The 24016-nt window shown below is 47.6% G+C and overlaps 1 protein-coding gene across 1 annotated transcript in view; it reads left to right on the top strand.

The window, feature by feature from the left end:
• Sdk1 (sidekick cell adhesion molecule 1) overlaps nucleotides 1-24016 on the top strand; it is a 620720-nt gene that overhangs the window by 330811 nt on the left and 265893 nt on the right. The window contains exons 5-6 of the mRNA XM_028756035.1: nucleotides 13399-13510; nucleotides 14861-15051. Coding sequence (XP_028611868.1) covers nucleotides 13399-13510; nucleotides 14861-15051 — 303 coding nt within the window. The remainder of the gene's footprint in view (nucleotides 1-13398; nucleotides 13511-14860; nucleotides 15052-24016) is intronic.

The following is a 24016-nucleotide window of genomic DNA, read 5'->3' as shown; positions in this document are numbered from 1 at the left end:
GACTGGACTCCCCGAGGTGGCAAGCAACCGCTCACCTGTTGCTCTGACACGCTTAGCTGTCAGGGAAGCACTTAATCCCCCAACCAGGCCATTTCACGCTGCAGGGCAGACAGGAAAGTTTCAAGTGGCTCCAGAGACCTTGGATGCACAGAAAATCCTCCAGGTTTTCATCAAGTGCGATGTCTCCGAGCCACCCTCCAGAAGAGCAACTATGCTCCTGCTATGCTCGAGGGAAGGTCAGGAACTGAAGACTGGCCTGTTGTTGGCCTTTCCATTGTCAGAGAGTGGGTTAGACACTCTGCTCCAGCACTAAGCCAAGTAGGACTGGGGATATGGAAAGAGTGCTTACCTAAGTCACCCTTGGCTACATGGTGAATTCAAGTCTAGCCTGGGGCATATGAAACATTGTCTCAACAAAACAAAATAACAACAACAAAAGAGAAGCTTGGGAGATAACTCTGTAGGTCAAGTGTTTGAGTCACAAGGGTGAGGACTTGGACCCCTAGAGCCCACATAAAGCCAGAGGTAGTGCTATATCTGTAATCCCAGCAGTCCTGTGGTGAATGGGGATCAGAGACAGGAGAATGCCAGGAAGCTAGTGGGCCAGGTAGCTTGCCATATGCAGCAGCAAGCAAAAGACCCAGTCTCAGACAAGGAAGAAGACAAAGAACAACACCCAAGGTTGTCCTCCGACATCCACCTGTGCACTGAGGCATGTGCATGTGCGTGCATGCACACACACATACACACACACACATGCTGATACGCACACAAACGCACACACGTACATAAACACATATGTGAGCTCAGTGGCCCCACCCCTAGTGTGCATCTCCACTGTGCAGCTGAAAGGGAAAGCCATCAGAACCACGGCAGCATCCTGTCCTGAGACTGATGTGATAGTGGCAACCAGCCATGCTACCCTGGGACACTGTTTATGTCTTCATCTAACAAGCACCTGGCGAGGCACACTGTCTCCTGACAACCATGAAGCAGAGGAACATGTGTGTCTCTGCATTCTAAAATGGATACAGGCACCTGGTAGACTGTGCCACTTTGGGGAGCTGAGGTAGTGTGAAGAGCCTAGAGGACAGTGGTCCCTCCCACTCTTCCCGGATGGCCAATACCCCTGCTTTAGTGTACGACATTCTTTTATTTTTATTTGTGTTTGATGTGGGTAGCATGTGTGCCACACTACACAAGTGCTGGCCAGAGGAATCAGTTCTCCCCTCCCACCTTTACGTGGATTCCTGGGATCAAACTCAGGTCATCAGGCTTGTACAATGAACACCTTAATCTGTTGAGCCATCTTACCAGCTCTTCAGGCAGATTCATAACTGTTATCCCATTTATTGGGTCAATGCCTTCAGTAAACACTGTTCTTACTGGATGTTGAAGATTCAATATAAATTCCAGTTCCTACCTGTTGGGTTTGGTTTTAGTATTACTTTCTCTTTGGATTCTGTAAGCATCCCACCAATTTTATTTAAGGAACAGAAAGGTAGGTGTGTGTGTGTGTGTGTGTGTGTGTGTGTGTGTGTAGAGAGAGACAGAGACAGAGAGACAGAGAGAGATGCATGCATGCATGCATGCGTGTGTGTGTGTGGGGGGGAGTGTAGATATGAGAATCCTGAAGTCAACCTTGGATGTTTTACCTTGACCATCCATCTTTTCTCTGAGACAGAGGCTCTCGCTGTCCTGGGGCTCACCAAACAGGCTGGGCTGGCCAGGGATTCCCAAGATTCTTTTGTCTCCACTCTCCAGTGCTGGAATCACAGCATGCAAGGATAGGCCTGACTTTTTAAGAGTGGAATCTGGAGATCAAAATAAGGTCTTCATGCTTGCAAGGCAAGCCTTTGCTGAACTATCTTCTAGCCTAAACAGCAAGCTTTGGATCTAGTAGACTCCTTGCCTGTTAGCGCTGCACTGTAACGAAGTTTAACAAAGCTGAAAACTCCACAGACTTAGGTTCTGAGAAACCAAACCGAGAGATTCTTTGGAGCTATAGTGTGGTCATGATGACAAAGCCACCTCTTGCCAGGGGCCAGCTTGGCATGGTGGGTGAAGTCTTCTTCCTCTTCTTCTTTTCCTTCTTCTCCTTCTCCTTCTCCTTCTCCTTCCCCTTCTCCTTCTTCTCCTTCTTGTCAGTTCTTCTTGAGGCAGCAGAGGGGGAAGAGCATGGGGGGGGGTAAGACTTGGTCTTACAAGATATTTAGGGTTGCTGTATAATAAAAGTTTACTTATCTATGTTACTATGCTACTGTAGCTGACCTGCCTTCTGTGATCCTGAGGCCAGAAACTGCAGTTTCTAGCACTTATCACCTCATCCCCAAAACAGCAAAGGATTAAGTAAATAGCCTTTGTACTATCTCAGCAGGACCTGCTGGGCTCTAATTTATGCCTGCTAGTCTGAGGTTGCAGGAAGAAGAAAACACTTAGAGAAATTATTATAGAGTTTATTACTAAGTGTAAAATTTTCCTATGAACGCTATCTAAGGGGAAAAGTGGAAAGGTCCTAAGTGGGGAAAAGGAAAAAATTCTAATAAGGGAAAAGTTCTAAGGGAAAGAATTCTAGGCAGGGAAAAGGAAAGGAAGGGTTGAATGATGACTGTGACGACAATGACAACCTCTTTGTCTTAGTCTTCAATACTTACAGATCTTTCAGAGTACATGGTCACATGTTACAAAGTTCATCACAAGTTCACACCAAAAATCAAATCATAAATTGAAATAGAAGTTTACAACAGAGAATGTTTACATGCATATCCATTATGAGTAATTATCTGGCTAAACATCCATCACTTGTCTAGCTCCACAGGTTCACTGAAGGTTTAAAACTATAACTAAGAAATTAGTGAAGTTTTGTATAGATAAACCCAGGCAATATTTTATCTTCTGTCCTAGCACCTATAATAAATCGTGAGTTCCCTTTTAGTGGCCTTTGGTTAATTGTTTTACAACCTCTTGGAATGTGCTCTGAGCAGGAGAAAGTCCAGTTACTATCTAAGAGCAATTAACTGATGACACTTGGGAGACAGGCAGAGTTCTCATTGTAGTTATAACTATCAGAAAGGGACCTAATAGCAGTCCCACTATAAGAGAGCTTAATAATCATTGATATAATTTTAGGAATTCTTATAGGATCATCATAAAGACTTAAGAAGTCATCTATTTGTCTACACAGCATCACTACAAGTCAGTACATCTTCGTGGGTCTGCAGAGTTCTGCTCCAAAGGGGTGTGCTATTGCTTAGTGATAGTTATATTTGTCTAATAATAATAGGAAAAGCATATTAATAGCAGGAATCTTTCCTAAAATATGTCCGGCCACAGCCTTGCTGGATAAGGACTCACTTGTCACAGATTATATAATAATCCAAGTCAAGCCATTTCAGGATGATCACCTGCTAATTATTAGCTTGTCCCATTATGGCCCTTGAAGAAGAATGCATGTTGCATGATACATGAATGATATGTATTGGGCTTTGTGTCGGGACAAATGACTCAGCGTTATTTCATTGGGGGCAAAATGGGCCCCACTATGGCTGGCCTGGCAAGAGGACAACCTGGTATGGCTCAAGAATGGCCCACAATCCCCCCACACCAAGAGCTGGGTCCTGAGATGAGTCTGCATGACAACTCAGCACTGAAGGGGGACCCTCAGTGCTAGAGAATTTGAAACAGGATTTTGTTCTCAAAGGCTCTGGGAAATCCTACTTCCGTGAGGCCTGGGCTTTTCCTAAAGACAGCTGTGAGTTTAATGTGCTGTGGAGGACTTTGGGGAAATGGTATGAGTTCAGAGTTCCAGTGTAGGCTTGGATCTGTGATCGTGGCCACACAGTTGGCCTTCGAGGAGAAAGAGCAGTCAGCCCTGAGAACCCTCACTCCACAGTGGGGTATAGACCCCTGGTAGGAGGACTCAGAAGACCTAGGCACAGAGTACTTAAAAAGGACTCTGTCTACAAGCTAACACACATACATACATACGTACATACGTACATACATACGTACATACATACATACATACATACATACATACAAACATACAAGTTCTAGTGCATGCAGCACTAGTGAGCATCCTTCCTGCATACATACATAACACACATGTTCCAGTGGGTGCAGTACTCATTCCTGAGTGTCCTTCCTGCACACGTATGTACATATACACATATTCCAGTGCATGTAGCACTAATTAGTTAACATTCTTCCTGCACAAATGCATACACGCCTACATACATGCACAAGCTCCAGGGCATGCATCACAAATTTGTGATCATCCTTCATGCACACATAAGTGCATGTATACATTCACACATATTTCAGTGCATGCGGCACTAATTAGTGAGCATTCTCCCTGCATATGGGCACACATGCAAACATACACATATCCTCCAGTACATGTGATCATCCTTCATGCAGTCAGGAACCACGATCTGCCCAGGTTTGGTAGACTGTAAACTTTGTGTGGAGAGGATATGGAGGAGGGGTGTGTGTAGAGGTCAGAGGTCAACACCAGATGCCTTCCTCTATTGCTTCCACCATGGTTTTCGGGATAACTGCAGTAAACCTAGTGCTCACTGATCCAGCTAGACTAGTCAGCCAGTAAGCCCCAGGGATCTGCCTGTCCCCTCCCCACTGTGTGGGGGTTACAGATACATGTCACCACACTTGGCTTTTACATGAGGGCTGGGGATCCAAACTCAGGTTTTCATGCTTGTGAGGCAGGCGCTTTATCCACTGGGCCAGCTCTCCTGCCCCTCTTTTCTTGTGATGTGCTCCTTGGTAGAGCAAACTTGATCTGAATCCTCTGAGAAGGAGGGTGGCGTAGTCAGAGCTTCAGGTGCGGTTGTGTTGAGTAAGAGTCTGTTTGCAAAAGCAGGTTCCCCAGTGTCACCTGGCCACATGCCTTAGTTGGCACAGGTTGGGCTAATGGGCAGGGATGAGCATGTCATGAAGTCATTGCATGACCCAAGACCGACAGGCCACTGTGTCCTCAGAATGCTGGGTTTTAAGCTAAGGAGCATCCTCCCAAGACTACCCAGGGCTAAAATGGAAGCCCAGTCCATCTTCAGATGTGACAGATTCCTAAAAATGTGGTGATAGTGGGCAAGGGAAGAAGACAGGTGAATGGGCATCACAAGAGGCTGACTCTGTGGTTAACCAGCATCTCACATGTAAAGCATCAGAATCCCAGCTATTGCCAGTGGCCTTGACCTCTCCCCTCCTCCAGGTCTTTCTGTTCAGAAATGGTACTTTTCTATAACCATGGGCAGTCCATCAGCAAATGCTGGGACTCTGCCTTTTAAAATGTCCAAAAGCTAGATGCTCCTATCACCCAGGCTTCCTGGCCCCTATGTCCCCGTGTTACAATGGTTCTATAGCCGCCTGGCTGGCCTCACTAGGGTGCCTTTATCATTAGACTTAATTTCCTCATAGTTTCCAGGGTTAGGGGTCTAAAACAAGGTCCTATCCCAGCCCTCTACCCCAAAACTTCCAGTGACTTGAGCCCCTCATTTGGAATAAAGCTCAGAGTTCTCACAGCACTGACAGGCTAGAACTGAGCACATCCGTCCAGCCATCTGACTCTGTTCTTTCTACTCGGGGCTCCAGGCTCAACAGTCACTCACTCACTGTGCCTTCATCACACCCAGCAGTGTCCAGTGGCGGGGGGAGGTCTCTTGTCTGCTGACCTCCCTGTCTTGTATGCACCTTGTCTACCATCAACATGACCAGTCTCTTTCATCCTACAAGGTTCCAAACATCAGCACTTCTGTGTTCCTAAGGCCCATATCTCCAGACCTGTCACTGGCCACAGGCTGGTTCTGTAGCCTGCAGCTCTATGCCTGAGTTGCAAGGAAATGTGGTAACCTTCATTTGTCACACTGTCTCTGCAGTTACCTAGAAGCTTGGCAGATAGGATTGCCTTGAAATTTGCATTTTCCTGTTTGAGACTCTCTCTCTCTTTCTCTCTCTCTCTCTCTCTCTCTCTGTCTCTCTCTCTCTCGTTCTCTCTCTCTCCCTCTGTGTGTGTGTGTGTGTACAAGAAAGAGAGAAAGAGAGAGTATAAGAGAGTCTTATGTTACTGTGTACATGTGCATGCACAAACAGGTGTATGTTTATGTGTGTGCATGTGCACATATGTACACATGTGTATATGAACACGTGTGTAGAGGCCAGGAGAGACCATTAGCTGTTGTTTCTGAGGTGCTCTCCATTGTGTATTTTTTGAGTCAGAGTCTGTCACTAGCCTGGAACTCGTCAAGCACACTAGATTGGCTGGCCAGTGAAGCCCAGGCATCTATAGTCTTCCTGGCCCCAGCACTGAGATTAAAGTTCCCGCCCCACACTCTGTTTTTTATCATGTTCTGGAGATCATACTTGGGGCCTCTTGATTGCAAGGCAAGCACTTTACCACCTAAGCCATTTCCCCAGCCCCTGCTATTCTCTAAACATCCTTTCTAATTAAATGTAACCTGAGTAACCTCTCCTCTTTTAGCTTCTTCACACACACAAAAAAAGTTCACATGGGGAATGATGGCTGGGATTAGGGTCATCCCCCTGCTGCGAGGTTTTGTTTCTGAGTACATAGCTGCTTCATCTCAAGGCTTCACCTCTCTTCCTCTGAAGCTGCCCAGTCTGTGGGTGCAGGCTTCCGTGACCTTCTGCAGAGCCTGTGTTGATACAGTCTTCACCCTCAGACACTCATACTAGCTGCTTTAGTTAGGGCTTTGTTACTGTGAAGAGACATCATGACTGTGGGAACTCTCATATGGAAAACATTTCATTGGGGCTGGCTTGTGGTTTCAAAAGTTCAGTCCATTATCATCATGGTGGGAAGCATGGCAGCGTGCAGGCAGACACGGTGCTGGAGAAGGAGCTCAGTTCTGCATCTTGATCCGCAGGCAGCAGAAGGAAACTCTGTGCCACTCTGGGCATAGCTTGAGCATAGGAGACCTCAATGCCCATCCCCACATTGACACATTTCCTTCAGTAGGGCCACACCAATTCTAACAAGGGGGCACTATTTAATAGTGCCACTCCCTATGGACCTATGGGGGCCAATGGCATTCAAACTACCACACCAGGGTAGGCAGGCTCAATGGAGAAAACCATGCACCTTCCATTAAAGACCTGATTAGGGAAGAAATTGTTGACTTTATTTCCTTTTGGTTAACTGAGACAAGCCAGGCTCTCATTAGGAAACAGCTTTGTGGAAAAGAAAGTTCAGGGCTGAGGAGATGGCTCAGTCTGTAAGTGCTTGCCTTGAAAGCATACAGACCCAAGTCTGATCCCCCAAACCCATGTTGAGGGGGGAGAACACAGTGTAGGGAGGGTAGAGACAGCTGGATCCCTGGCACTCACTGGTCAGCCGATGAACTTAGAAAGTTCTAAGCCAGTTAGAAACTTGTCTCAAAAAGAAAGTGGGGCCAGCAAGGTGACTCAGTGGGCAGGGGCTTGCCTCCAAGCCTACCCACCAAACTTCAGTCTCAGGACGCTCATAGTGGAAAAGAACTGACAACTGCAAGTTGTCCTCTGACCTCCACACACACCCCTGCATGTGCACACTCACATAAACAAAGAAATGTTGGGGGGCAGTGGCGGCGGGAGGTGGGCAACACCTGGGAACAACACCAAAGATTATCATCTGGTTTCCACAGGTGTATACACATATACACACACACACACACCCATACACACACACATGCACAAACACACCCACAAACAGACACATACAGGCAAAAGCAGACAGCTCTGAAGTTGTCTCTACACACTTTCCAGCACTTGAAGCCATGCACCTCTGTACCTCAGTTTTCTCACCTCTGCAGGGGGTAATGCTGTCTCCCTGGGTTGTCACTGAACATACATTTGTAAAGCACTCAAGGAAATACTCGGCTCTGTGGAGGGAACTTAGTGAGACAGAACTCCTTTTTTCTTTCCTGCTTGTTTTTATCCTTCTGGGAAATTCCTTTGTACATTGGTGTGTGGGTTTTAGAAAAAGGTTTGTTATGTGGAACACTGAGGGTGGTGGAGTGGAAGTGGCAGTTTCTTGCAGAGCTTATAATGGTTTTTAAAATTGTGGTGTGTGTGTGTGTGTGTGTGTGTGTGTGTGTGTGTGTGCATATGAGAGTTCATGCAATGCATGTGGGCATATGTGGTACCAGGGCACATGTGCAGAGGTCAGGGGATAACTTTATGGAGTTGATTCTCTCCTTCCACGTTTTTTCCGGAACACAGGTTCTGAAGATTAAAGTCAGGTCACTATGCTCATACAGCATATAGCTACTTTACCCACTCAGCCATCTTGCTGGCTCCCAAGGCAGATTATTTATAGCCATGGTTCTCAACCTTCCTAATGCTGAGATCCTTTAATATACAACCTCATGTTGTGGTGACCCCAACCATAAAATTATTTTTGTTGCTACCTCATAATTGCAGTTTTGTTACTGCTATGAATTGTAATGTAGATATCTAATATGTAGGATATCTGATATCTAACTCCCAAAGGGAGCCACTGGTTTATAACAAATGAGTGCGTCATTGAGGATTTGTTGAGTGTGTCTTATATCTCAGATACTTTTGTGCTCACAGAAGTAAAGACGCTTAACTTTACCTGGAGTTGTGGCCACTTAGGAGGTAAAGTCAGGAAGCTTATGAACTATGAGAGGAATACAAAACCAGAATGGGTAACTTAGCAAGATCTTGTCTCAAAATCAAAAGGGAAAAGAGAATTGAGAGTGTAAATCAGTGGTAGAGTGCTAGACTTGAATCTTGACGAGAGGGACTGGGAGTGTAGCTAAGCGGCAGAGCCCTTGCCTAGCGTGCACTAAGCCTGGGTTCGAGCCCCATACCACAGAGAGCAGAGGAAGCAGAGAGAGGAAGCAAGTACGTTCACTTTCTAAAGCTTACTTTAACTCTATACACAACCCTAGGGATAAACAGAGAGAGGAGGAAAGACTATATTTTAAAGTTACAAAAGTTATGTGTGTGTGTGTGTGTGTGTGTGTGTGTTGCTATACTTAAATACAATAAATAACAGAGAGAGAGAGAGAGAGAGACAGAGAGAGGAGGGGAGGGGGGAGATAGGGGAGGGGAGAGAGAGAGACAGAGAGGAAGGGAGGGAGGGAGAGAGGGAGGGAGAGGAAGAGGAAGAGGAAGAGGTAGAGAGAGAGAGGGAGAGGGAATTCATCATGTACTCCTGACAATCAGGGCATAAACTTCATGTGAGGAACAACCCACATGTAAATTTCAGTATGTGTAGTGTGTGAAGTGATGTGGGCTCAAGGTTCATCTGCCACACAGAACATTAATTATTAATGTTTCGTTGCTGAATCAAGACTAACAACGGATGCATAACATTAAATCCCTAAAAAGCTTTAGAAGAGATTGCCCTTGGTCAGGGAGGGGAGAGTTGTTCCATCTTAGTTCAGTAGGTTAAGCTTGTGTGTATATACTTTAACTGAAAGTCTGAAGGAGAGCTGGGGACGTAGCTCAGCTGCTCGAGTGCTTGCCTGGCATTCCTGAGGCCTTGGGTTCTGCTCCCAGTACCACCTACAACCAGGCATGGCGGCACATGCCTGTAATGCCAGCACTGGAGAGATGGAGGCAAAAGATTAGAAGCTTGGAGTCATCTGTTACTTAACAGTTAGCTTCCTGTTACTGTGATAAGCAAGTAACACAAAGCAGTTTAGGAAAGAAGGGGTTTCTTTGGCTAATATATCACAATCATCGTCCATCACTGAGGGAAGTCGGGGCAAGAACTGGAGCAGGAACCATGGAGGAAGGGTGTTCCCTGGCTTGCTCCTAGGATCACTGTCAGCTACTTTTTCTTATACAGTTCAGGCCCACCTGCCTAGGGATGGCACCACCCACAGTGGGCTGGGCTTTCCTATATCAACTACAAGTCAAGAAAATGCCCCTATAGACATATCCCAGAGGCAATCTGATGGAGACAATCCTTTATGGAGGTTCCTTCTTCCAAGATGGTCAAGATGACAACCAAGATTAGCACATCATCTCAGAGTTCAAAACCAGCCTGGGCTACATGAGAGACTGTCTCAAAAAATATAAAATAAAATAAAATAAAATAAAATAAAATAAAATAAAATAAAATAAATTGAAAGAATTCTTTCACAGGAATAAAGCATGTCAGAACAACATGCTATAATGAGGATCTCCTTGTAGTTGGGGTACCTGGATTTCAATTACTTATGCACAATTATTTTGCATTGTTTTATAATTGCAATAATGACCATGTAGGCTTTGCAATCAGCATTCCCTCGAGCCTTGCTTTGACCTTGCCGCAGATGCTTGCACAGGTCAAGCTAACCTTTCTGGTGGCTTTCTCCATCTTTGCTCACTGGTGTCCTGTGTGATTGTAGCATCATCTGAAAGAAAGAAGGAGTTGGGGTTCGGTGGCCTGGCATAGAGAACAGGCTCACATCTGGTGACTTTGAATGGAGCAAGTCCCACCACTGACTCTGCCTCTGTCAGGAGAGGATGTCCTGTAATAGATGCTTAGTAAGTGGTCTGCATCCTTGTGAACCCAGAACGGAAGGGACTCTGTCACACCCGTCACATGGTAGCATCAAGCTTCACTTGCTGTTTAGAGATATTTCTCCCAGTGGGGTTGGGAACTTGCCAATGCCTATACCCTCTTCCTGCCAAGGGTCCAACGACAAAGCTCACACTGAGAATTCACATTCAGAAGATGGGAGCGGGGCAGCTTTGCTGGAAGATGTGTACCCCCTATGGATAAAGGCTCCCCTGAGGCTGCATAAACGGAACTCCCTTCTCCTAGTCTTCTCCAACCTATGTGCTCTAGCTCCCCACACATATCCCAACCCTAAGGCTGTATAAAATGAGGACAGAATAACATACAGCAGGCTGACGGGAGTGACTGGATACCCAGATAAGGGTCCCATGATCTCATACAGCTCTAGAGGGATTTGAACAGCCAACCAGCCCAGCAGGGATTGGCAAGCAGGCACAGCTGGTCTTATAAAAGATGCCTACCTCTGCTCAGTGATAGTGTCATGCAATGTTGTCTAAGGTTCAGTCTGCTCGGCCTGGGCAAGAGAGATTCCATCTGGGACCATCGTCCCCAGGTGGTAACCACCACCGAGTGTGGGCATCTTCTCATCTTCTCTGCTGTCTCGGCTGTGCAGTGATTAATGACATGTGAGCACGTTGCTTGGTGACCTCTTGGCTCCCGCTGCTGCTCTCCTTCACTCCTCATAACCATTTGCAAATATTAGCTCCCTGTGTCGTTTCTCCTCATCAGCGGCTTTCACAGGTGACAAGCCGGGTGCTCCTCAGATTGCCATATAGTATACGCTCAGGCCCTCATGACAGTCTGACATCTGGTGAGCCATCCCTGAAGTTTCTCAGGGAGGGCATCAGCAGGAAGGTTCCCAGTGGGGGGTGGGGGATGGCCAGAGAGAGAGAGAACTTCAGGGGCCTATGGTTTCAGGAAGCCAGGGCTGCTTCATGTCCCCCAGGAGTCTAAGGGAGTATAAAAATAGACCTCCTATCATTAAATCAACGGATATGCTTAAGAAAATGTATTTGCTGGTCTTTTTGTATATATGTGTGTTATGTGCTAATATGTTTGTGCACCTGTGCAGGGGTGGGGTGTGCATATGTGTGCCTGTGCATGTGGGAATTAATGTCAAATATTTTTCTTAATCATCCTCCACCTGATTTTTGAGATAGGGTTTCTCATTGAGCCAGAGCTCACTAATTTGAGCAGACAAGCTGGCTAGCACACCCCAAATAGAGGAGGCTGCCTCTACCTCCCCAGTACTGGGATTATAGGGGTTTATCCAGCTTTTTACATGGATGCTGGGGACCCAAACTTGGGTCCTCATGCTTGAGTATCAATCACTGTATTTTCTAAGTATTTCCAGGTAGGCCAGGCTGATTGTCTTTCCAAAGAGCCCCAAGTTCTACTCCCAAGAGTTCTCAGGATTAGAAGCATGCACCACCACACTGGTTTTTCTACATGGGTCTGAGGATCAGACTCAGATCCTGGGGTTTCAGGACAAGCACTTTACTGACATAGCCAACTCCTCAGTCCCTCTCTCACCACTACTTTGCTATTCATATGTACCTCTAGTATAAAACTAGTTCCTCCATAAGCAAGGAACACCAGATACAGCATTCTCCATGGCTGTGAGTCTACCACGGATCAGAGCCTTTCATGAGCCAGAATTCTGAATAGCCATAACTGTCCACATGCTGACTGTTCATTGTGAGGGACCAAAGAGGGCATTTCACTCTTCAGTCATTTAAATTAGTTTTTATTCCTAGTCTCTTACATCCACACCTTGTACTGAAGTCCCTAGTATATAAATGCTTGGTTTTGAATTCCCCTAGAAGTTAGTAAACTTGCTGTGGTTAGTTTAATTTCGATGCTAGCTGTATTTTAGGGGGAAAGCAGCAAAAAAAAAAAAATGCATATAGCTTTCTCCTTTTTGACTCTGTAAGTGTGAATTTAAATTATTTATAGTTTGATACTCAGAGATGGACTCTGGGTATTTATGTAGCAGAAAAGCAAAGGGGCGGTGGTGACTGTGGAGAGAAGAGAACCCTTAGATAACTGAATCCATTCACCCAGGGAGTCACCAGGGCTGATTCTGTGACCCCTGTGCCTAGCGGAGTTCCCAGCTCATGACATATTTGTCCAGTTGACCTGATTAGAAAATAGTAGACGTGTTAGTTATTTTTCTGGCTGTGACAAAATGTCTGACAAGAGCAACTAGTAGGAGCAAGGGTTGACTCTGGCTCTCAGTCTGAGGGCGAAAGTCCATCATGGCTGAGGGAGCATGCACAGACAGGAAGCAGACTGAGTGCCAGTGCTCAGCTCACCCTCTCCTTGGTAGCCCTGAATCCTAGCCATGCACGGCGCCATCTACAGTCAGGGTGGGGCCTCCCACTTCGAGTAGCCTAGTCTAGTAAACCCTCTCACAGACAGGCCTAGTGGTTTGTTTCCATGGTAATTATAAATCTCATCAGGTTGACAATTAAGATTAACTGCCACAGTAGGTATGCCAGGTGATGTCAATAAACAAATGCTTACTTAGATCAACGGAAAAAGTAAAGGGAAGCATTGTGGAAAATGCCAAGCCTCTGAAAGCTTGCTGTTGCACAAGTGTCCTTGGTGACAGGTGGCCGGCAGACAAGACTGGCTTTGCCTAGACTCCATCACATGCAGTCTGACGGAGGCCAGGGGCAACATAAAAATATCACACTCTGGGCTCCCTCAAGGGGACCTAGTGAGTCATAAGGTTTTGAGTTTCCTCTTGCTATAGTTTTACATGGCCTTTCCTGTCCTTCCCCAGTCACCCTGTCTTCCATTCTGAGGAGAGTTCCATGGATGTTTTGTTTTCTCTGCCACAGGAGATACTGGCACCCATGAGACCATGGCTCCCATCATCGTGGTTGCCCCCGGCAACAGAAGTGTGGTAGCAGGGTCCAGTGAGACTACCTTGGAGTGCATAGCCAATGCCAGGTACAGGGTGTGCTCTGGGTGTGGGAACTCAGGTGGGGCATTCATCATCTGAAAACCCAGACTCTGAAATACTTCCAAATCTGGGACTTTGAGCCTTGGTGTGAGGCTACAGTAGAAAATTTCAGCCCAACCTCATGTGTCTGTTGGGTCAAAGCACAGACGCACTAAGAATGAATATAGCATGGGATTCCCTTTGGGCTGAGTGTGCCAACTGCAGATGAAACACAAAAGGAATTCATGTTCAGACCTGGGACCCATCCCTAAGCAATCTCACTGTGAGTATACAAATATTCCAGAGGGGGAAAACACAAAATACAAAGTACTTATGAAGTCTGGGCATTCCAAATAAAGGCCACGGAACCTAGACGAGAGGCCAGGGAGATGGCTCAGTCGGTGAAGTACTTGATGCACAAGCAGGAGGACCCAAGTTTTGCTCCCCAGAATCCATGTAAAAGCTGGATGTGGTATCTTACTCCTGTAATCCTCACACTGGAGAGACGGACACAGGAGGATCCCTAGGGGTCTGCGGTCCAGCTAGTGTAGCCTATACATCAGTCTACAGGTTAGTGAGAGACCCCGTCTCAAAGATTAAGGTAGCAGGAGGTGAAACAATAACCACTTTGACCCACCCCCTAGCCTCTCCAGGTACATACACACATGTACACTCACACACTCAGATAAAAAGAAAGAACCTGGATCTGTATATCCTCCTGTGGAGAGACAGTGGAACAGTGTAGGAATCCCACACTTCAGGTTGCAGCAGGCTAGCTTATCCTGGGGCATTGCATGTCATGTGTCGGGGAACGCAGGGGACCTCATGCTGGATACTTCCTCCTGCTGTCTCCACAGTGCGTGGAGCTTTTCAGTTTAACTCCTGGTGATGGAGAAATCTCCTCAGCAACAGTGACTCAAGCTATGGGGGGAGAGATGAGCCAAACCCCTGAGCAGCCTAGGAAAGCTAGTTCCTCTCGCCCTTCTAGGCCCAGGCAGGGCGGGCCTACTTCTTGGTCAGTCTAGGTTGAAGTTTAGAAGATCACACCTCCCATGTATCTGTGGGTCCCCTAATAGTATTTATTTTAAGCATTCTTTTCCTGGGCAAATGGAATCATTAGCATGTATGGTCCATTGCTGCTGCAATTAGCTATCCTTGCTCAATAGCCCTTGAGCAGAATGTCTCGTTGAGGCGAGCCGTAAGGGAGTGGAGCTGTATCTGGATTGATTTTTAAATGTCCATTGTTCAACCCGCCATGGTTCCTGGTAGAATTAGCTTTGTCGAGCTCGTGCTGAATGGCTGAAATTATTATTACTGCCGTCCACATGATTCACCGCTGCCCTTCCGCTCTTTCGCAGGCCTTTGGAGGAGCTGAGTGTGCACTGGAAGAGAAACGGAGTTCGACTCACAAGTGGGCTGCACAGCTACGGGAGGCGCCTTACCATCACCAACCCGACATCAGCAGACACCGGGATGTACGTGTGTGAGGCAACACTCCGGGGGAGTGCATCTGAGCCAGCCAGGGCCAAAGCCTTCCTCTCCATCATAGGTAATCCTCAGACCTGCGGCAGTGCTGGCTGCATCCTCAGGGAGCTCTCCATCCCCAGAGTTCCAGGCAGACAAGAGAGCTGCCTTGCATCCCACTGATTCGATGTGTTTGTGCATGTGTGCCACCTCTGTAGACAGATGTGGAAGCCAGAGGTTGACATCAGGTGACTCCTCTGCCACCCTCCAACTTACTGTTTGAGATAGGGTCTCTCTCGAGGACTGGCAGCGTGCCATTTTGGCTAGACTGATGGGTTACACAGCCAGCTCTCAGGACCCGCCTGCCTCCGCCCACAGCCCTGGGGTTATAGATGACCCACTGCTGCCCCTGGCCATTTTTTGTGGGTCCAGCTGGTCCTCAAGCTTTTTCGATGAGTGCGCTACTAAGTCGTCTCCTTGGTCTCCACTGACTTTATTTTTAATGACGTGGTTGATTGATTTATTGGTGATTGAGTGCGTATGTATGTTTGGAGAGGGATGCTGACATGCCACAGGATGCATGTGGCGATCAGAGAACAACTTGTGAGAGTCAGTTCTCTCCTTCCACCATGTATCCTGGGGATCAAACTCGAGTGCTTGTGGAGCACACCTTTTACAGCTCAGCCGTCTCCCTGGGCCGCACTGACTTCATTTTTAATGATGTAAATGGTGGTACGGTAGAGTTTATCTTCCAGGTTAATCCCATTTGCGTTTTATGTAGGAAAGTCTCTAGTACCTTCCAAACACAGCCATACTTCTTACTTTTCTCATCACTGAGACGGGGCGCCTGCTAGAAATACCTCAAGACAGGACAGACTTACTTTAGTTTACGATCACAAGGCATACAGTCCTCCATGGTAGGGAAGGCACAGTGGATGGTTTGGCTTTGTTTGTGGTAGTAAGACTTTGCAGTCCCTAAGATCTTGGCCCAAAACCCTGCTAGATTAAAACCCTTGAAGGTCTGTCCCCTGTGATCAGACTCCACCAGAAGTTCTGACGTGTTCCAAAACATCACCGCCTCCTGGGGAACAAACATTGATAATGGGAACACATGGGGGACAGTTCACCCTCAGACCATAATCAGCTGCCACCATAAAGCTTGAGAGTGGAGGTGGGGCCATCCTCTTCACAGCCACCGCCTGCCTCTTCTGGCCTCTCTTTTGCCCCAAACTTCTCCCTAACTCTCCCTGGCTCTCGTGATCTGTACTCAGAAGTCAGCCTATGTGATGTCAACTCGGAAGGGAACTGCTGGCTGCTACCTTTGGTTGAACTGAAATATAAGAACAGCAATCATAAAAAAAAAAACAGGCCATGTGTGACCCAGAGGTAGGGAGGGCAGATAAAGTTAAATGCACCGAGTCACCGCTAACTACTGGAAGATCATGGCCGTGGAAGCATGGCTTGGGCTGCGGCCGAGGAATTGTAAGTTTATCACAAGATTATGGTACGGACGCATTACACGGGGAGGCAACGACCCACACTTGATTTTCCCAGCCTCCTGCACGGTCACGAGCTTGTTCCTAAAATGGCTGCAGCTGCTGTCCTGCTGACCTGTGAGTCCTCAGCTGAAGCCACTGCTGACAGAGAGTACCTCAAAGGCAGCTTCACTCTATCTCTTATCAAAAATGAAAGGCATTCAAATGGAGAAAAAAGAGCGTCTCCAGAGAATCACTCCTTCAGTAATACTTTTTTTTTTTTGCAGTTTGCCATTTTGTAAAATAAGAAAAGAAAAATGCAGATAGATTGCTATGACATTAGCCAGCATCAAGCGAGGAGCATTGCGTACAAGGTGGTTGCCCTGAGCAGTCTCGTGTCTGTCAGCCGTCTGGAGAGGGCTTTGCGCTCTCCCTGTGACTTGGCTACATATGGCCCATCAGCAACCTCCAGAACAGGTCATGAGGGTGGTCAGAGAATCGGAGCCACAGGCCAGAGTCGCCAGTCGCTGCGGATCCCCCCAGGGTCTGAGCCCTCCCCGCTGCCAGCGGTAGCTATGGATGTGAAAAGCATACCCCACTCTCAGCAGAGACTTCCACTGGGCTTGATCTATGGCCGTCTGAGCACAGTCCATTATAGATTGAACCAAAATTAAAATTTGTGATGTGTAAATCTCTGGCAGACAGGGCTATATTGTGTTAAAAAACATTTTAAGGTAATTTAAACAAGGGAGGAAATTTATCTCCCTATAAACTCGAAATGTTTGTCTCCATCACCATCCCTTCCTCCAGTATTTAAATCTATCATCCTAACTTTGATCTCAAATTCATATCAGAATCGGGTTTTGCGTTTAGCATTCACCATCCCTCATGTACTGCCTTGTAACGGTGTGAGAGCACACTCCTGTTCTTTTATGTATAGGTGTGTGTGTGTGTGTGTGTGTGTGTGCGTGTGTGTACAGCTGCCTGCATAGACCCAAAGAGAATGTTGGTTCCTGTGATGGTTTATATATGCTTGGCCCAGGGATTGGCACTATTAGGAGGTGTGACCTTGTTGGAGGAAGTGTGTCACTGTAGGTGTGGCCTTTCAGACCCTCATCCTAGCTGCCTGGCAGTCAGTCTTCCACTAGCAGCCTTCAGATGAAGATAGAACTCTCAGCTCTTCCTGCACCATGCCTGCCTGGATGATGCCATGCTCCCAATGATAATGGACTGAACCCCTGAACCTGTAAGCCAGCCCCAATTAGACGTTGTTCTTATAAGACTTACATTAGTCAAGGTGTCTGTTCACAGCAGTAAAACCCTAAGACAGTTCCCTTGGATCTGAAGTTGAAGGAGGATATGAATCTCCTAACGTGGGTGCTTGGAGCTGAACCTGGGTCCTCTGCTAGAACAGTAAATACTCTTAACCACTGAACCATCTCCCTTATTTTTGAGGCAGGGTCTGTCACTGAGCCCGTAGCTTGCCACTTCGTCTAGACTGACTGGCCACCGAGCTCTCTACCTGCCTCATCCCTCAGTGCTAGAGTTACAGGGACATGCCATCATGAGTGCTGAGGGAACACACTCAGGTCCCCATGTTTCTGCAGTGAGTACTTCACCACTGAACCACCTCTTGTCCCCAGTGCTCTCTGTCTTAGTAAGGGTTGACTTCAATCCCCTTCTGTTTAGAAGTTGTGACAGGTGGAATTTTGTGGTTGGTTCACGTTGGAGAAAACCCCAGAGAAAGCATTTCCATTGATCCAAAGGACTCAGGGATTGTCACCAAGCCCAACCATTGCATCAGGGAGGGATCCTGGGCAAACGTGACCAATCTCCCAGGCTGTCACCAGCAGAGCTGGGCAGAAAGCTATTGATATGAGCATGCAAATGAATGGAAGCGAAAGGAATCACCTTCCAATTACAGATATTTCACACTGATGAGACGAGACAGACGGCAGAGGCTGTTTGCCCTGCCTGTCAGCTTCCAGCCGAATTGCTCAATTCCTGTGGTCTAAACAGGACTCTAAGCTCTGATCACTAGAAGGTGCCTGTGCCCACCCTGCAGAGCCCTGAAGCCTGACCCCCCTCCTCACTGCTCAGTTGTCCTGCTGTCCCAATGCCTGGCCTCCTCTCCTCCTGACCGCTGCTGTGACATCACCCTGCTTGCCAGACTCTGGGCCATTGCTCTGACACTCAGAGACTACTGTGTAACATGACCCCTGCCTCCCTATGGTGTACGGCTTCCAGCTCTGCCACCACCTTCTCCTTCTTGGTGGCCTCTTCTAGGCATAGGAACCAACTTTGTCTACTGTGGCGTGTGGGAAGTGTTGCTGCTGCCCCCGAGGAAAAGCTCCGCTCCTGCATCTGCTGAAACACTATGAGCTTTGCCCAAGCAGTTCTATACTGGAGATGCACATGGTCTGCAATGGGCCTTGCCTCTGACGTCTTGCCCCCTAAGTACAGCCTCTGCCTCTGCATCCAGTATCTGGAGTCAGCTTTGTTGGAGGCAAACCCTGGATGGGGTCCCCTCAGGCTGTGAGCAGCTGTCTGTGACTGACCTTGGATATCCATCCTTTAGCTTCTGGCAAGCTTACCTGTCAATGAGACTAGGTGTCCCTTGAGAAACTCCCAGAAGTCACTGTGCAAGAGTCTCAGCTGTGCTCTGTAGCCCTTGGTACTTGATAACAAAGTATGTGGCAGGGAGATATAAGCATAGGTTTTGGGGTTCCCTTCTGACTGTATGGGTACCTAAGCATAGGTTTTAGGACTCCTTTCTGACCTGGTCACTGCACTTTAATGAATGTCTTTGCTATTCTTGGTCTTGGTTCCGATCCCTGACGTGGAGAAGTGGTAGATAAGGCTACTGTCTGAAACAAGGGAGAGTCAATGTAGCAAGCTCACCTTCTGGTTGGCCTGTGGGCCTGCCTGTCAGGGATTGTCTTAAGTTAATTGATGTAGGAAAACCCATCCTAAAGCAGGCAGCACCACCATTCCTTGACTCTGGGGACTGTGAAGAAAGCAAGCTAAGTCCCAAGCATGCATGCCACTGTTGTCTCTGGTCTCGACTGTAGCTACGACACAACTAGCTGTTAAGTCTCCAGCCATTGCTCTTCTCTGCTATGGCGGACCGCAAACCTGGAAGGATGGGCTAAAATAAATCCTGTCTCCCCTAAGTTGCTTTTCATCAGGGTGTTTTATTGTAGTGACAGAAATAAAATTAGGCCAGTGACTCTTACCAATTATAGCATCTCAGATCACTGTGGGGGACTGTTGGACATCTTTTCCTCCTGCCTGACAGATTCAGCGTGTCCTGCAGGAGCCACAGCTGTTCTGGGTCTACCCCTGCCAGTGTGCACAGAGCTCCTTCACACCCACCCTGGTCCTAGGAACAGAGAGTGGCCATATTTGTTTCTTTTCTCATCATTGTGACAAAAATAACAGACAAAAGTAACCTAGGGAGGACAGATTATTTCTTTTGCTCACACTTGGAAGGCCCATCCTGGTGGGGAAAGCACGGCAGCAGGAGCATGAGGCAGCGGGTCACACTGCATCTCAGTCAGGAGGCAGAGAGAGATGGACTCCAGGGCTCAGCTCTCTTTGTGCTTTAAATCTAGCCCAGCCCACAGCCCACAACCGACAGATTGGTGCTGCCCACAGCCCACAGCCGACAGCCCACAGCCGACAGACCGGTGCTGTCCACACTAGGGGAGGGCAATCTTCTTTCTCCAGTTAAACCTTTCTGGAAACATCGTCAAAGACACTCCAAGAGTTGTATCTCCATGATGTTTATAACTCCAATCAAGCAGACAGTGAAGACCGACCAACACAACAGCCAATACAGAGAACCCTGTCTTCTGTTTCTTGCAAAGCTATTCTGACTCCCTGAACGCAGATCACTCTGAAATCCAGATACTCTATTTTAAAACAGAGCCATTCATAGTGGCTGGCACAGTGTCACAGATGAACAGCCATTCTGTAGCCTAGTGTGTGTTTATGTCCCTTTATCCCTCCTTCTCTCTCCCCTCAATCCCTCCTCTGTCCCTCCTGTTTGTCCTTCCCTTTCCCACACCTCCTTCCTACCATGTCTTTCCTCCTCCTTTCTCTCTTCCCTTTTTCCTTCCCTTATCCCTTCTCCCCACCACTTTCCTTCTTTCTGTCCCCTTCCTCCAGTCCTTCCATCTTCACATCTCTGCACTGCCTCTTGCCTTGCCTGCTTCCTCATAGAAAGTTCTCCACTGTCTAGGCTCATGCCGTTAGACCCGGCCTCCCAGCTAACCCTGCTCTCCCACTCTCCACTTTAAGATCGGTGACCTTTATCCCACTTGCAGACCTCATCATGTCACACACAGAGCACACAGGTTCCAGGGGATCTGGTGTAGACATCCTCGGGGACCATTCTGCCCACTCCAGTGGACAAGGCACCCAATGTGGACAGTGACTGCAGCCAAAGGCACTGCATAGCAGCAGAGCCAGACCTCTAGAGGGACAGGAAGCCAGAGCAGACCTGAGGCTCAGTCTGAATCCACCACCAAGCCTGAGGGCTATACAACATGGCCTGGGTATGCATTAGTCACCCTCACTAAGGCCGTTCTGCAAGCCAGCACCTCTCCTCTGCTTCAAGCCCCTTCAATCAAGGCCCCAGTTTGGGACTACTTGGGGGGACCCTAGCTCTGGTTCTGGTACTGCAGCTGGGCCATCTGGAGGACAGTCAGCCCGTGCTAGCTTTGTCTGAGCTCTGATTTCACTCAGGGCAAGAGACTCTTCTGATGTCTTCATCTTATTTCTAAAGATGGAAGTGCCCGTTTCTATCCTTGGTTTTATTGGCTGCAGCTGTGATCGATATTTAACAGTCCCATATAGGCCTGTGCCAACTGGGCGCTCTCTCTCTCTCTCTCTCTCTCTCTCTCTCTCTCCCTCCATCCATCCATCCCTCTCCCTCTCCCTGTTTCCCCCCCCCTCTCTCTCTCTCTGAGTCTTCCAGTTGCCCTTGGAAGATCAAGTGGTAAAAAGCCATGTACCTTAGATGACCGTCCTCAGGGTAGCTCTGTGGCTCAGCTGGAAGTCCCCACAGCTGAAGACCTAGTAAGTACCTCACTGTCCTCATCCTGTAGACAGTGTGGAAACAAGCAAGACCCTCAAGAGCCCCCACTGAGTCGTGTTAGTGTGAAGAATCCACAAAGAGAGATTGTGGCTTCTGTGTGGCAAGGAAGAAGCTCCAGGAAGCAGACAGTGTCACTGTGCCAGCTCTAACACCTCCCCTGTCAGCTCACCTACCTGGCAGGCTTCCAGGGACAAGTTGTAACAGGTGTCTCTGAAGGATCACAAAGTTTCCTCATGCCTCTTGGCCACCCTTCTGCACATGGGTGACAGAGGTGCTGTCAAGTAGGGAAGGGGAGTATCCCCCTGACTGTGTGGAGTGCACCACACCTACCTGGCCTTTGCTTGTGGTGAGTGACTTCCCTCATGCATGTCCACCCCCAGGAACACTGTGGACTGACTGTCTCCATCCCCAGTCATGTGCCACTGTGCACTCCTCAGAAGCCAAAACGATAAATGGCACCTGAGCTTCTTAGTAAATTTTTTATTGCCATGATAAGACACCATGACCAAGACAACTTAATTTCTTTTTTTTAAAAAATGTTTTGGAGGGCTTACAATTTCAGAGGAAGAGTCAGTGATCATCATGGAAAGGAATGTGGTAGCAGGCAGCCATAGCACTGGAGAAGGATCTGCAAGTTTACGTCTTTGTCCAAAACCACGAGGCAGAGAAAGCCAATTGAAGGTGAGGGAAGGCTTTTGAAACCTCAAAGCCTGCCCTCAGGGACACACCTCCTCTAACAAGGCCACACTTCTTAATCCTTCCCAAACAGGACCATCAATGGGGACCAAGCATTCAAATATATGAACTCATGGGTGGGGCATTCCTATTCAGCCCACCCTACCGTGACCCTGGAGGTGCTGGGTATCCTCAGGATGGGTATATGCTCTCAAGTGTGTCTCCTATTGGACTCATCTCAAGGGAATCACACAGAATGAGGACAGCCAGTTCCAAGTGGCATACAGCAATACTGCTTCCATAACATTCTTGAAATGAAATGTTAATGAAAGTAGGGGTTGGTCCTGGGCTAGGCACAGAGGCTAGGGGTGGATGGCATCTTCAAGATGAAGGAGGACCATTCTGTGTTCCAATACAATATGGACATATGACCCTGCGTGTGTGATTACTGTGCATGGAACGAAACAGATATGTGTGTACACATGAGTAGAAGCATGAAGGAGCAGTAAAGATGACCTCTGTTGATCACATGAGTGACACCCTGTAGGTGAGTATAAGACGCCATTACCAGTAGAGTGATTATTGTAGACTCAGACCCAAGAAGATATAAACAAGATCTATACCCCAAGGCTCCGCTACAATAAAGTCCAGCTCAATGAGCCAGTGAGTGTCCAGGTTACTTGTAGAGAATGTGTGAGGGGTCACTTACAGAAGGACAGTTAAGCCCAAAGTAGCCACCTCACCAAAAGGCATGCTATCATGGATGACAACTCCCCCGTGGGCCACACAAATGGAGTCCCCACTTCTACTAACTTTCCACCTGATCTGTACTCTGGCACCTCCCACAACCAGGCAACCATGTTTAGCTGGGACAAAATTACATACGGTGAGCGGGAAGGCGCAGGAGGGAGTGGCTGAAATCTCAGATATGGGTCTAAGGGCCTTACATGCCTCTTCCTTCTACAAGGGAATGTCAACAGGCATGTGAGGGTCTCCTGGGGAAGTCACAAGGGCTTTGATGAAGATGGTTATAGCCATTATCCTAAGAGGACAGAGTTCCACAGGGTAAACTGAGGAAAGGATATATTGACTTTTCCTGTATTATGACTTGCAGCTGCCTGGGACTTCGTAGTTATCTAAAACTAGAATGTTTGTCTGAGGAAATGGAAGCTGTAATTAATCACAAGCAAATGTTGATATTTAACTTAATTTTTCCCCTTTTGCCCTCACTTCCCTTTAATCAGAACATGATGGTAGCTATTGAATTTAGCATCCACTGATGAATACGGGCCGTGACCTGTGCGTAAGGTCCTTGACAGGCTGTACCACTGCGGAGTTGGAACACAAATAGTGCTGCTAGCGTTGCTATTGATCAGAGAGATGAGGCTGAGCAGGGAATATCTGTGTGTGCAAAGACCAGCTAGGAAAGAGAAGACTTCAAATCTTTACAGCTTGTCTCCAGATCCAGTCTATATGCACAAAACCTGTACCAGAGGGTTCCGATTCTGTCTAGTGAATCCACAGCCACCTCCACAGAGCTTGTGGGTATTTGGGGGCAGGGCTCCTGCTCAAGGGGCCCAGGTAATTGCAGTGATACCCATTTTCTGCCCATTCAGAAACCTTCAGTCTTCTCTTCTTGGAACTTGTATGTTTTCATCTCTGTTCCCCTCTTTAGGTCCAACCCTGGTTTGTGGGGTTTTCTTCTTTTTCTTCTTCTTCTTCTTCTTCTTCTTCTCCTTCTTCTTCTTCTTCTTCTTCTTCTTCTTCTTCTTCTTCTTCTTCTTCTTCTTCTTCTTCTT

The sequence above is a fragment of the Grammomys surdaster genome, unplaced genomic scaffold (genome assembly GCF_004785775.1).
Source record: "Grammomys surdaster isolate TR1022 unplaced genomic scaffold, NIH_TR_1.0 126109, whole genome shotgun sequence".
Classification (NCBI taxonomy): domain Eukaryota; kingdom Metazoa; phylum Chordata; class Mammalia; order Rodentia; family Muridae; genus Grammomys; species Grammomys surdaster.
This window is presented reverse-complemented; position numbering and strand designations above follow the sequence as displayed.